General features: G+C 41.8%; 1 protein-coding gene across 1 annotated transcript in view; it reads right to left on the bottom strand.

Annotated features, from left to right (window-relative positions):
• The window catches only part of GRB14 (growth factor receptor bound protein 14), a 58,288-nt gene extending 47,821 nt beyond the window's left edge, over positions 1-10,467 (bottom strand). The window contains exons 1-2 of the mRNA XM_058027927.1: positions 10,337-10,467; positions 8,567-8,699 (exon numbers count right to left, since the gene is read on the bottom strand). Of these exons, the coding sequence (XP_057883910.1) occupies positions 8,567-8,699; positions 10,337-10,467 (264 nt within the window). The remainder of the gene's footprint in view (positions 1-8,566; positions 8,700-10,336) is intronic.
• Positions 10,468-14,869: the final 4,402 nt, after the last annotated feature.

Below are 14,869 nucleotides of genomic sequence, written 5' to 3'. Positions count from 1 at the left end.
TTCATAGGAATAAGCAACTGCTAGAAAAGTTTGGACACTCTGAGCCCTGAAATCCCCAGCTGGAAGCTGTATCAGTTACTGCCTCTGCACACACACAAAAAGAGATCAGCATGAACTGTCCCTAAGAGGATGCCCTTCCACTGCCATTGGTGTTCCTGCTACACAAGCAGCAACAGACAACTATTATCCTAAAGACTCTCATCTGAGTGATCTGCAGATGTTAAGACACAGATATAGGTTGTCCTCTGCTACAGAGTGTGGTAAGAAGGGTGAGAGATCTCAGGTTTATTGACAGCTTCTATACATTTCTTATGCAAGGGAACTGAAAGCAGAGAGAGAAGCATGATATCAGCAGGCACCTGAAAAAAGTGAGGAATTATTTTCCTGTCCTAACAGTGTCATCTCCAATTGGTTCAGTTTTCATTACAACTCTAGCTTGATCTCTTAATAACACTTGTCACAGAGTAAAGATTACCACTGCAAAGAGTTAAAAAGAGCATGAAGCAAAAACCATGGGGGAACAACCATACTGTATTAGTGGCTCTGGAATTATCACGTGAAAGAACAAGTAAGTCCTCAGCTATCTACTGTAAATAGATACAAGAAAATATGAATGTATAAAGAGGATTAAATTATTTTATCAATCACAAATATTCAATACTATTCTACATGGATGATCAAGTTAATTCCACCTAGTGAAAACTGACCAGGTTCAACAGTGGTGTTTATATGGAGGCATGAGGTTTTTTTAATATAAAATCTAAATTATACTTATTGTGTCAACATTTATGCACAGAAGTAGGATGGGAATATGCCTCTCCTTGTTTCTATAGTTCTCAAGCTCTTATTTGAAAAGATAATAACTCTGAACATCAGAAATGCAGTAATTCAAGGATATGCTAAAAACTGCACCAAAACTCCTAGGAAAAACTGATCTGAATTTGAGTTCCATTCTTCAGCTAATGCCCCAACACTAAACTAACAAAGTTTTATGATGATAAAATCATGAACATTCAATCATCTTACACACTTTTTAGTACTGTAAAATGTATGGTAAAGTACCTTGTATTTTCTCCTTCTGTTGCACACTTTTTCATTCAAAAGGGGTTGTAAACCTTTATTAAGAATCATCTAAGTTGTCAACTTTACTAAACCTGTATCATTTAAGTAATTTAACTATTAATCATTGACCACCCTAGTCTCATTCAAGGCAACTATAAACTGTTTATAATATAAAAATACCAGTAGCTGATATAACACTGGTGTTTAAAATACTGGGCAATGACACAACAAAAGAAGACCAGAAAAGAACAACAGAAGTCTTATAAGACCAGAAGAGAACATTGAGGAAAAACAAAATGGAGGAAAAAACCCCACAAAAATACTTAAGGCTTCATCTAATTTTACAAATATTACTAAACACTATTCTGATTAATCTAAACTGTGTGTCCCAGGAAATCAGAGGGGAACATGTATCTGTTCTGATCAATGACAGTTCAGACAATGGTCCATAAAAGGAAGATGCCAATAGGGTTCTGCTGTTACAATGCATGCCTCCTTAACACAGCATCACTTACTGACAATGCCATCACTGAGAAGAAACCTCAGAAAAGATCTGCCAGTAAAATATTTCTTTAATCACTGATCTGTCTATGGCAGCTATGGAGTGGCTACAAAATGACCCAAACTTTCCAGCTCTCCAGTCTAACCCTAGATAAAAGTACCTGTCCCTGGGAGCAATCAAAAATAAAAACTGTGTTAGTATCCATCACATCTCATTTCATTCCGTAAATTATGAGGATTCAAACTCCATTCACAAGAGTTTAATCTTTTAATGTCAAATTCAATAAAACTGAGTTATCACAAGTGACTCAGCAGCATAAGAGAGTTCCCTGCAGTTTCACCTGCCTTTAACTGACAAGTCTCTTGCACATTCAAAGAAGTTGATAATGTTTGTATCATCACCTGCTCTAGACACAGAGACTTGACAGGGCCAAAATACCAGGTAGTCAATGCAGAATTTAATAGATAAATATTAATGGTTCACTTCTTGGAAAAATCGAGGTTTCCAAATTTACAGATGTTTTTCTGGACAAGTTATTAGATCTACTGCAACATCACAAAGGTTTCTTGTTCAAAATAGAACTTCCCAAATAGCACAGAAGAGGCAGTTTCCTGTATTGAGAAAATGGGCCTAAAAGAAACGATAAGCAGCTTCAGGTTTGACTTTTAGGCTGATGAATTCAAAACAATCAAAATCCAAAGGATTGTTAAAACCATTTCAATCTGACAAACACTGGCAATATGTCTACCAAAATCTTTGACAGTACTGATGATTTTTTTTTTTATTTTATACAAGTGAAAACTGTAAAACTTAAAGCCTAACACCTTCCTGATGTTACAAATTAAGCAAAAAGCTTGCAGAGGCAGTATCTTAGTAACCATAAAAGTTACTTGTTTTCTTGCCTATTAGAATGGGGGGAAAATGCTATTTTTGTGAAGTTAGAATGTTTACAGTCTTAATTTTTACAGTCTTTGAGTTGTTTTTGGACAGTAAAAAAGTGAAAGGAAACACTAACATGAAGTTTGACAGAAAGCAGCTAATTTCAATGTAAAGAAGATAAAGTAAAATACAAAAAGAAACAAACAGGTGATTATTCTGAAGTTTTCCCAGGCTGATATATCACACAGCTTGTGATAGGGCACCTCCAGTATAAGCCAGGCAATATTCCTGATTGCTAAAACAAGAAACTGTTCAACCTTGCCTCCTGATTTTTACCTTTGTAGACAAGTGACTGTCACAGTGTTAAGATGACTGGTCAAAGGTACCTGCATTAAAAGAGCAAGTTTTAATAGGGCTCTAAATAATTCCAATATACTGTAATATCAATAAATCTTTCCTTGGTGGGCAGGTACAACCATATCAATGAAGAACAGAGCACAGGAACTGGAGTAGACCACCAAAAGAAACATCACAAAAAGGGATCCAACTGAATCCTTTTTTAATCCTTATATTAGAGATTTCATTGAGCTCTTTAATTCCGTTCTGCACAAAATGTTTTTACTGTTAATCTATAAACTGGTTGGAAGAGTTTTTTCCTTTCCCTTTTGACTTTCTTGTGTAATTTAAGGGAAAGCCATGGGGAAAACTGATATATGTTTGGAGGCTGTAAAGAAGAAAAGATTTGAGAACTTACAAAGGAGGACATGTGCCATTGTCTCCAGCTTGGAAGGAAATCTGGCAACAAACACACAGACTGGAATTACAGAGTAAATTCAAGAAATGCCTCTTTTGGTCGGAAAAGATGTCGCAACCCTTGGAAATTGATTGGCAATTTATGAATCACTGCATTTCAAAAAAAAACCCTTTTTGTTTTTGCACTTTTTGAAAGTCAATAGTAAACAGATATTTCAGACAAAAAATCTGTCATAAACACATTTAAGTACCAAAGACTTAGCCCTGTATATCTGCTAGTAGAATTATATGCAGTTTTGGAAAATGAGGCTCCAAGCAGATACATTAGAAGACCCTGAATTATAGCTGTAAAAAAAATAATAAATGGTGCTCCAATTACAACAGTCAATGCTCAATAGTATTCATAAACTTAGAACAGTACACATTTTTAAAAACTCTGCTCTTAAACATAAAGTTCCTGTTGGCTCTTCTTTGTCAAAGAGCTTTACATTAAAACCTTTATGAATACAAAAAGCAAAGTCAATTCCACTACAATCACATGTATTTGAGGTCTCCATACAACTGAATTCCTGGAAAGAACATTGTGGGAGCACATTTGGATTCTACATGATAAAAATATCTACTTGTTTAGAACATCAAGAAAGACAAAAGAGGCAAGGTAAAATTTCAAATTTTCTTGACCTTGAGATTTACTTGAGTTTTATTTTTGCACTTCTAATTTAATTTAAAGAAACAAGGCACTAATTACCTTGAACTACTTTTGTCATGAAACACTTTTTGGCTTATCCTTGAGCAGGGCAAGAGTCAGCTTCTGCAGTGAAAATATTCAGGTTTTGTTTTCAGAAAGCAAAAAACTAAGCTTCCATAAAGCTACAGTAACATCTTCTTAGTTCATTTTACCAAAGACAACAAGAACAGAATAAGTTTTCTTACATTTCATACTTTTCCCTACTAATATTTATTTTAATCATAATTAAAGCCAGAAGTGCAGTGTTTTATATTTTCAGTTCCTTGTAATTTCTTAGAGAACACAAGCTTTGAGGCACAATTAGATTTTCCATGCAAGTTCATGGATTCCACCCAGAAGCAGCAGATGCTTGATTCCTCAGAGGAAGGCAACATTTCCCACCATCCACCTAACTGACCACACTGTGTTGGACATGAGGGGAAAAATGGTATTTTCTTGGCCTATTCAGATAAAAACCTACCACCTGAAACATGAAATTCAGTTTATCTGAACACATTTCATAGAATCAGAGAATGACCTGGTTTGGAAGATACTTTACAGTCACCCAGTCCAACCATCAACCCAAGCACCACCACTGTAACCCCTAAACCACCGCCCAGCACCAGGTGCAGATGCCTCTGAAACAGGGATGGTGACTCCATTACCCCACTGGGCAACCCACTCTGATGCCAGCCCACCCTAGCAGTAAAAACATTTTTCAATTATCTAATCTGAATTTGCCCTGCCTCATCTTAAGAACACTTCCATGTGTTCTCTCACTGCAGAGAGCAGCCCCCACCCCACCCTAATTTCTTTTCAGGGAGCTGTAAAGAGCAATGAGGCCCCTCCTGAGACTCCTTGGGACTAACCAAAGCCTGCTCCCTCAGCCACTCCTCACAAGACACATTCTGCAGTCCTTTCATGGGCCCTGTTGCCCTTCACTGGACACTCTCCAGTATCTCCACGTCCTTCTTCCAAGTGAGGAGCCCAGAAATGAACACAGCACTCAAGGTGTGGCCTCACCACAGGGACCTGCAGGGCCCACTATTCCTGATACAGGCCAGGATGCCCTTGACCTTCCTGGACACCTGGGCACACACTGGCTCATGGTCAGCTGCTGCCAACCAGCACCCCAAGGGCCTTTTCTGCTGGGCCACTTTCCAGCCACTCTGCCCCCAGCCTGCAGCACTGCATGGGGCTGTTGCATCCCGAGCGCAGCACCAGCACTTGGTCATGCTGAACCTCGTGCCCCTGGTCTGGCCCATCCATCCAGCCTGTCCAGGTCCCTCCACAGGGCCTTCCTGCCCTCCAGCAGATCAAAGTCTGACCCAGCTCCCCATGGTCTTTGAATCTGCTAATGGTAGGCTCGATGCCCTCATCCAGACAATCAGTAAGGACGTTACACAAAACCAGGCCCAACACTGATCCCTGGGGACACCTCTAGTGACCGGACACCCGCTGGCGCAGCAGCACAACTCACCAGCACCCTCTGGGCCTGGCCATGCAGACAGTTCCCAGCCCAGGGAAGAGTGCACTTCTCCAAGCTGTGGGCTGCCAGCTTTTCTGCATTTTTTTGGTGAAAGGGTTGTCAAGCACTGGAACAGGGAGGTTCCAGTAGAGTCACCATCCCTGGCAGGGCTCAAGACACTAATGGACATGGCACTTGGTGCTATGGTTAACCAAACATGGTGGCGCTCAGTCAAAGGTTGGACCCAACAATCTGGGAAGTCTTTTCCAAACTTAATGATTCTGTGATTCAAAGATATAACACAAAACTCTTCCAAAACTGCAAGGGGAGAAAAGAGATGGACAGCTGTGTTGGTGAGGCAGACCAAATAATGTTTCGAGACATGGACATACCACTTCCCAAGCACAGAGGCAAATCACTATTCTGCTACATGGCTTTTACCAATTTGCTTTTATAAACTTATTTTCAGTGAGTCAACCCCACAAACATGCTGTTCAAGCAGCATGTTCAACGTTTTGAGAAGCTTACAATAAAAGATCATTAGAAGACAGTAAGAATTTCAGCTTTGAAAAACAAGAATTCAAAATAACGTTAATAATCTATTTAGAAGTAGAAAGATTTCAGATGTCACAGGTGCTATGAATAAAAGAGAAGATATTCATGACAACTTCTTTCTTCTACAGAAGCAGAAAATCTTTTTTGGAGAGAAAAACAAGACAGAAGAGGCATCTTTTCTTTTTTTTTTCTTTTAGAAACACCCATTTTGATAATAGTTATCTACAAGACACAAGTAGAAATTCACTCTGCAATTTTCCTGCCCTATGCTTGAAATTAAACGCAGAGAAGAAAAAGAAACTAAATCAAAAGCAAGCAATCTAAAAGAAGAATCACTGAAAACATATGTAGATCATCAGAGGAGAAAGAATTCTGGCAGCTGTCAACGCTATGCACAAAAAAAAAATTTCTTAAGAGTAGCTGGTTTCTCTTAAGAGTTAGTGAACTATCAAAATGTAACAGTAATATTCATGAAATTTTTGTATACAGATACATATTTGCACACAGAGCTGCTACAAAGTTGACAAAATAAGGACAGGGGGTGGAAATACAACATTTCCAAGCACAGCTCCACAGCCACCTGTGGGAAGTCAAAGTCACAGCCAGTTCACTTCTCTTTGCACACCTGCTTAGCATTCCTTTCTTTTTAAACCTGACTAATTTTTTAACCTATTAGAACAAAGATAAAAGTTCAATTTGACAATTGTCATTTGGCCCTAACTTTAATAATTTTAGATGAAGAATGCAACAGTCATGCTGAGTCTCAAAAATGGTCTGCTTGGCCTAGAATAATTTCTCCTTATAATTTCTCCTGTTTAGGGCAGTGGCCATAAACAGACACCTAGGGGACACAAATCATAGTCTTGTTAAAATGCCTCCACAAAAGTAACAGGAATATTTCTCTCCATTTTTCTGGTAGCTGAAAAACAGGTCAGACCCTCCAACAGACACCAGCATTATGTTAGTTCACTTCTGTCAGGAAACCAGTTGTTCTTGTTCCTGCTTTTACCAGAAGAAGCACTACATTCTTAAATAAAAATCCAGGAGAAATTGAAGGACTGCGAGCAGAAATCATCACAAGAAGTACATGTGAACCCTTAGGAAGAAGCAGAAGTGAAGTCAGTGAAGACATGAACTTCAGCTTCTGGAAGCCTGAAGCTCATTTAACCAATGAAGCCTATCAGTAATGTTAAATATGACTGGCCACAAAAGCAGTTGACCTTTGTGTGTTAAATCATGCTTCCCAATTTCAAGTCCAAAGATTACCACAATGACTGTGATTTAGGCCTGCAACTAATTTAAACTATCTTTTTTAAAATGTGACTTTTATTCCTTTTGTTCTTAAAGATAATATTACCAATTCAATGTTTTTCCTGCCTCTGCAGAGACAGGCAATGCTCCCACCTTGCTCAAGAAGAGGAAACTAGAACAGTTTATCCCACTGTGGTCAGATGCACAACATTCAGATGCACACTGGCTAGAATGCATCAGATTAATATTGCTATTGGAAGATAAGTACTAAAAGCAATAAAAGTAGTCCAGTAAAACACCATAACTTACAGAGAGACACCATGGTGGAAATGCAAAATAGGGCAAAATCAAATCAGGGCAGTTTCCCAACACATACATGTTTTTCACTGGAGAAGTGAGGAAAAGGGTCCTCCTTAGGGTACTAGTCACAACTTGGCTAACAAAGTTCTCTGGCAGGTGCACAGAAACAGCTGTGGCAAGTTAGCTTCAGAAAAGTTAATACAACTACAAGAAACTTCAACTTCCAAGCATATTCTTCATGCAAATCTAAAAATGGAATAACCATTAAGGTTAAATTCTTACACCTCCAATATCACCCTTAAAACTGTTGAAACGGGGATCATGCAGACCACCAAAACACAGAGTGTGAAGGAGGGAGTTATCCTAATCCCACAGATGTTCCTTGTGAGAACTCTTTCCAGTCTCAAGAAGAGCAAAGAGGATGAGACAGGTAAGCTTCCAAAGAGTGAAACTGATCTTCGACACCAGTAATCTCCAATAACTGGAAACTCTGTCTGAACAGTACTGCCAGGTCTTTCTGCCCGCTCAGATCTTCCCCTGGCTTACAGTTTAAGGTCTTTATGGAAATACATTAACATCAGCCACACACAGATAAACACACATGCATATAACATATAGCCAGGTACACAGCATCTGCTCCTTCCCCATCCATTTAGGTTTTTCCCATTATCCTGGCAAAATCAGAACTTTAGAAAAGCTGTTCAGTGACTGTTAAAACCCTCTGTTCTGTAACATTGATGACAGTAATTGGAGGTGGGGAGGAAGGGAAAAACGAAATTAACTTCTCATTTAAGGACATAAAGTACTGCCTGCCTGCCCCTGGTTCCACTTAAATTGAAAAATCTGCAGAGCCGCACATACACTCTGTGAAAGAACAGTCATGTCTTAAGTCACAGATTCCAAACCTCATTTTCTACAATCATTGATGACCTACAGAAAAAAATTCACCAAATTACAGAAATACGAACACTTCTATTTTAATAAAATAATTTAATAGATAACTGAGCTTTTCCTCAAGATTTCATTTAACCAATTTAGGAACTGTCAAACAATAATTTATAAATCTTACCTGCTTTTTTCTTGAAGTTGCCTTGGGCAACAGACTGGCTGACAAAACCGATGCAAACGGCGAGCAACACAGCTCAGGAAAAGGATTTGGAATTGATGGGTTCTCCAAAATACTGTCACCTTTCTTTTTTCTCCTATTTCAACAGAATACATAATATCAAGCAATAATTGTAACAGCTGCTGTTAAAATTGCAATATCCAACCACAATATCTTAACTGCTGAGGCACTAATACCACGATGCTTCCTGGTTGCAGCAATTAGCTTTCTTTTTTGGAGTTATTTTATTTAATCAGTAGGCTGAATATATTATCATACAGTGCCTAACACTAATTGAAAGCAATCCAAGTATTCAGCTCTGAATATAAAGTTGTTTGAACATGCGTAAGTCTTTGCAGAGTAAGAGCAGAGATATATTTATATTGGCTTCTAAGGACATTAGTAAATATTTTGTTGTCCCTGTGTTTATGCCATTCCCTATGTACACATATTACAACAGTAGATGCATGTAACTTCTCAGCAAAACTTTCCAAGTATACCACAACAGTATTTTAAACAAATGCAAACTTTTTTTTTTTTTAACCAGAATTGAATCAAAGTGACTGACAAGAGAAAATAGTGCAAAGCAATCCACTAATTTCTGTTTTCAGTTAGTTTTGTATTGGCATCTCTGCAGCTCCATCATAAAATGAATGTCTCAGTTGTTGCTGTCTGCTGAAACAGACAGGACTGTGTCAGAAGTACCACCAGCCAGCATTTGCAGGAGTAGGGAAGGTAATCACCACTGCACTTGCCTAAGAGCTCAGTTATGCACGGGTTTAAAGTATCACATTAATAATGTGGTTGTTTAGACTGCTGTGTACATTACAGTGCATGGTTTTCTCACATAAAATATTGAAGAGCTCTTTGTCTACTTGATTTCATCTGAAAACCTGCACCCAAAGCACCTGATGTATTTGCATCTGCCAACACATTACAAGAGTTTTCTACATGTGTGAGTTAATGCCCCCAAGCTTCATATTTTACTTTATTACCTTCTTTATTATCATTCCAGATTTCATATTTTAATTAGCACAAAGTGGGGAAAACCATCAGAATAAGGTTACAATACAGAATGAAGATACTTCACTTATGGAAAATCCTCACCACACCGGTGAGGATTCATTTGAAGTGGTATTTTGCTTTAGGATGGGAAAAAAATCCTGTAATGCAGTATTTTAAGATTTTGTAAACTTCAGTCTACCAAAACTCATCAGATGCTTCATGAAAAACCCAGCTCATTTCTTCCTTTACTAAGAATAGAGATCAATGCCTTTAAGAAGAGCCTGAGAGGTAACAAACGGGGTGCACACCGCTGCCAGCGGCACTGCTCCCGGTGAAGCGGTTTTATCTCACCAACACTCTGAGAAAGACACTGCAGGGATAAAGTAGCTGCTGGCTCAGCCTGACACGGCAGGCTCGGCACCGCCGGCTCCTTTCACCTCAGGCTGACAAACCTCAGAAATAAAAAGGGAGGTGGGGGGTGGGACACGCACGCATCCGCAGCGGCGGAAAGTGTCTGCAGGGCCGGGAAACAACTTTTCAGCTCCGGGGAAGCGCGGGCCGGTCCAGAGCCAGGCCGCCCCCTCCTGCGCCTCGCCCCCTCCCCAGGCCGCCGCACCCCGGCCCCGCCAGCCCCGCGTCCCGCCCGCAGGGCGCCGCCCGCCCCCCGACGGCAGCGGCGGCCCTCGAGGGAGCGGCGGGGCGGCGGCGCCCGCCGGGCTCCGGCCTTACCTGTCGGGGGGCGAGGGCGGCGGGTCCCGCCCGGGGGGCCGGGGCAGCGGGCGGGGGCAGCCGCGGGGGCCGCCGCCAGCGGGCTCCGCCGCCAGCCCTGCGCCGGGCGCACCGGGCAGCGGGGCGGCCATCGGCGGCGGCGACGTCCTGGCGGGGCGGCACGGCGGCGAGCGGCCCCGGCGCTGCCGGGCGGAGGCTGCTGTCGCTCCCGCTGCGGAGGAGGGGGAGGCGACGGGGAGCGGGGGGAAGCGCCGCCCGGGCGGCACCGAGCGCCTTCCCCGGCACACGTGCGAGGGCGGCGGCGGCGGCGGGGGCGGGCGGCCGCCGGCTCCGCGCTGCGACGGGGAGGCAGCGCGGGGCGGGCGGGGGCCGAGCGGGGCCCTTGGGCTGCTCCGCCAGGCCGGGCGGCGGAGCGGGGCGGGCCCGGCAGGTGCACGGGCCCGGGACCCGAGGCCGCGGCGTGACCCGGCGGGGCCGGGGTTGGTGGGGCCCCGCCGAGCGGGCCCGGCCCCGGGCACCGCTCGCCCTGAGCCGCTGCGCCTTCGGCCGAGGGGGGCAGCGCGGCCCCGGCATGGCCCGGGACCTCCTGCCCCGCGCCGGGCAGCGGCTCCAGCCGCGCTCCGCCGGACCGGCCTGACACGCGACTCAGCGCCTGGCAAATCATTAACTGAACTGACACATCCCTCTGGGCAGCGGGGATTTATGGACGTGCCTTGGAGAAATAGGGAATGACCGAGGCCGGGGAGCAGACCCGTCACCTTGTGCCAGAAAAGCGGCTCGTGAGGAGGCTGGGCTCCGGCCTGGGCCCCGCACCCACATCCAGCCACAGCCTGGAGCACAGTGGATTGTTGAAAAGGTTTTCCCTCATGCCCAGGGCTCCTCCACAGCAGCTTGATCCCGCTCTGCTTTATGTACATAAATTCCTCTGTGGCAATTCCATGGTCGTCCTTATCAATGTTTGTCCGATTTCAAAATAAAAAATCCCCCTTGCTGTATGAAGAACAGTTTGATGGCACCAAGCAGAGTGGGCAGTCGTGTTTAGGTCAGTCAATCCGATAGTCAAAATCTGAAAGCCCCTGGTGAAGACAGCACCATGCAGAAACCCTCTGACTGTCCTTGGCATGGTCAGGGGCAGTAACTGAGATGTGAGACTGGTAAAAATGTAGAATATTTTGAGGCAAATCCTTTGCTGTCCTCCTGAATCCACTGAAAAAATCATCACACACAAGCCAAGATTTCAGTTCTGGGGAAAGATTTTTGTGTCATAGAAGCAATACTCGCAGGTTTCATTTTGGCTGAGTCACAGATGATTTTGCAGGACATTCATTTTCAATGAAATGAAGGATTCCTTGTCCTCTGAACAGCTCATTCTGTTACACTTACAGCAGAAGTGGAAGTCTGAGTTGATTAACAGTTCTTATATACAAAGTCTGGCAAATATATCAGGAATTTTATAGTGTCAGATAATTGACTGGATTTGCTTGTTTCTTGTGAGCAGCTATCCTTTTAAAAACTGCAGAGACAAGGCCACTGGGGTTTTTTTCCTAGTTGATTCACAGGCATAACTGTGACATGTTAAACCTCATATCTTCAGAAGAATAGAAGGCAGGACAAATGGTATAGGTGCTCTAGGTAGAAGACTGAGATTGGAAAGAGATAAAAACCTGCAAGTGGGAATTGTATGCTGATATTCATCATCATTTAAAAAGTTCAGCCACAAAAAGAAAATATATTTTGATTTTTCACCTATTCTGTGCAATGTGTTACAGAACTGCAACCTGACATACATGGTATGTTTTTGTGTCTTTGGCTTAGTCATGTAATTGTTTTAAAATGCCAGGCAAAAAAAAACCACAATTAGAATGAATAACAGCAAATAAATACTTTATTTTTAAAAATAACTTTGGTGGTAATATAATTAGTTATGACAGCAGCAATGCCACTTCTAGAAAAAATCAATAAAAATGTCACGCTATTATAATTTCACTTGCATGTTGTAAGAAACAAATGTACTGAAATTGTTCTTTTACATATCTCATAGTCTGTCCTGATGCTTGCTACTGTCAGTGCTTTCTCTGGGAACAGCATTGCATGAGGGACATGCAGTCGGTGGAACACTGAGGCACAGAAGGACCTATGTGACTGCTCCAGTGTAGGCATTGCAAATGTTGCATGCATGAGAATGTGAAACTGAAGGTTCCCCAGCCTTACTGTCTCTCTTTGCAAACAACTGTAAGAATACAAATGGTTTCATGAGCTGGGCTAAAGATATCTGAGAGCATTTGACCTAGAATCTGTTCAAGTGTAACCTTTTTTAACTCCTTCTTTGAACAAGTATAAACCCAGTAATCTCTGAACAGTTAATAGAGTTGATATTAAAAGACTGGCAGATTTCTGCTGAGACCCAACACCAAAACATTTGTTGAGCTGTGTGACTTGGTTTCCTTTCCATCATAAATACACTTAAGCTGCCTAGTGTGTTTTTTTGATAATTGCCATGCTTGTGCAGCACAGTTGTTCTTGTAAGATTTACCATTTCCCAGTGTCCTGGGTTGGCTATATGATGCTGATATCCCCAGTTCTCTGCTCTGTTTATGTTGGATAATAAGTTTTGCACCTTTAAGACCGGTTCTGAGAGCAAAGGGGGGAGAGAAGACTAAACTAAATTCCTGTGTATTCTTCAATACTCAACTCGGTAGGCTTATTCCCTGTCTTTTAATTTTTACCTTTCTTAGTCATAATCACATCCAGGTGTTTATCAAGTAAAATTAAAATATATATTGAGAAAAATTGCAATGGATTCAAGCTATTCAGTATGCACCCCACTTCCAGAAAATCAAGCTCTCCAGTTCTCAAAAGCCTGTATGCTATTTAGAATCACAACACTTGATTAATGTGACAAAATTATGCCTTTAATTAGAGTAAACTCAATTATTACTGACAAAGTGGAGGTTCAGAAAATCCAAACTACCTCTGATTATCTTCGAAAACTGTAGAAGATTTTTGTGGGGTTTTTTTTGTCCCCTTCCACACGTCCTCCCTTGCTTTTATCAAATTACTCACAATATACGTATAATAGTTTTATCACATAAAGCTTCACTGCGCTAAGAGAGCCAATAGCCTACCTTTACACCATCATTTGTCATAGCTGCAGTAGTAGAGAAAGGAATTATTTCTATTCAAGTACTAGATTGAAGCCACAGAAATAGCTCCTTTTTCCAGTGCAAGGCTACAACCAGGCATGTCTTGTCTCTTCATACATTTTCTCCAAAAGCCTCCCAAAATAAATTGCCTCAGCAGTAATGCTGAGGATCACCCTAAGAACACAAAGGATCACCCTAAGAAAAAAGTAATTTTTTCAGTAAAAAGGCATGTGCCAATTTATGTGTATTTATTATCTCAATGGACTTAAAATGTGTTGAACAAATGAACCTCATACAATGAGCTGTGCATTCTAGCTCCTTCTTGAGCATTTCAAAAGCCCATTTATAACTTTGAAAATGGGCTCAAGTACTTCATGAGAGCCAAATTTATCCAGTGACCACAAGTGGAGATACCACTAGCTAACTTCCTGGCAGTAGTGCATAAGTCTTTGAAAATTATCTGTGGTTGAATATTTTGTGAGGAGTCTTCCCTATTATTACAGCTTGAATTGAATTTTAAGTTTACAGTTATTGTTAAAATGTGTATCTTTTATTGCAGGTAAGGAAAAGGTTCCAAGGGATTAAATCACCAGTACCACCAGTCTCAGTCATTTCCCCAAGCTGCTTTTCAACCTTATCTGAAACTCAGTGTACACAAACCACAGCAGAGTAAAAATCCAGTGTTTCCCCTGACTACATTCCCTTTCTCTGCACTTACTATCAAGAAGCAGATTTGCACTTGTTTTCTGATGTTTGGTTTTGGACTTTCTTTATCAATTGAAAAGCATGATTACTTTAGCATACTTTTGTAACAAACTTGAGTAGAGAGATGGATTTCATTGCCAGCTTTGACAACAGTGTTTGCAATTTCAATAGCAAGTTCTGTGATTCCCTGTGATAGCTCTGTCAGAACATCCCCATGATGGAATTTTGCCTTGAACTGTAACACAAGATTGAAATGAAATCTTGTGCAGGTTTTTTAGAGTAAGAATGATACCCTTCAAATCTATCAAATTAAATCAAATCAAGAGCTTGTGATATGTGAAATGTTGTTGTAGCCAAGAGCAGATAATGAGGTTCAGGGCAGGGCTGACTGAGTGGCATGTAGTGCTTGTGAGCTGCAGGTCAGACATGTGACATGCTGGCTCCTGCTCCCTCGCACTGGGGCTGCATGAAATCAGTCACACAGAACGTCTGTAATAAACAATGCATTAGGTGATGCAATCTGCACTGGCCAACCTTGAACTGAGGCCTGAAGTTCCTTCCTAGAGAGGACTGTAATAGCACAGGGTGAGTGCTGCATACGTGGGGGTTACGGTGGCTACATCTGCATCTAATGGTGGTTGGAGGCGGTGCGCTCCCTCCCAGAAATAGCTGCAGCAGTGTCTTT

The sequence above is a fragment of the Melospiza georgiana genome, chromosome 7, assembly GCF_028018845.1.
Source record: "Melospiza georgiana isolate bMelGeo1 chromosome 7, bMelGeo1.pri, whole genome shotgun sequence".
In the NCBI taxonomy this organism is placed as follows: domain Eukaryota; kingdom Metazoa; phylum Chordata; class Aves; order Passeriformes; family Passerellidae; genus Melospiza; species Melospiza georgiana.
This window is presented reverse-complemented; position numbering and strand designations above follow the sequence as displayed.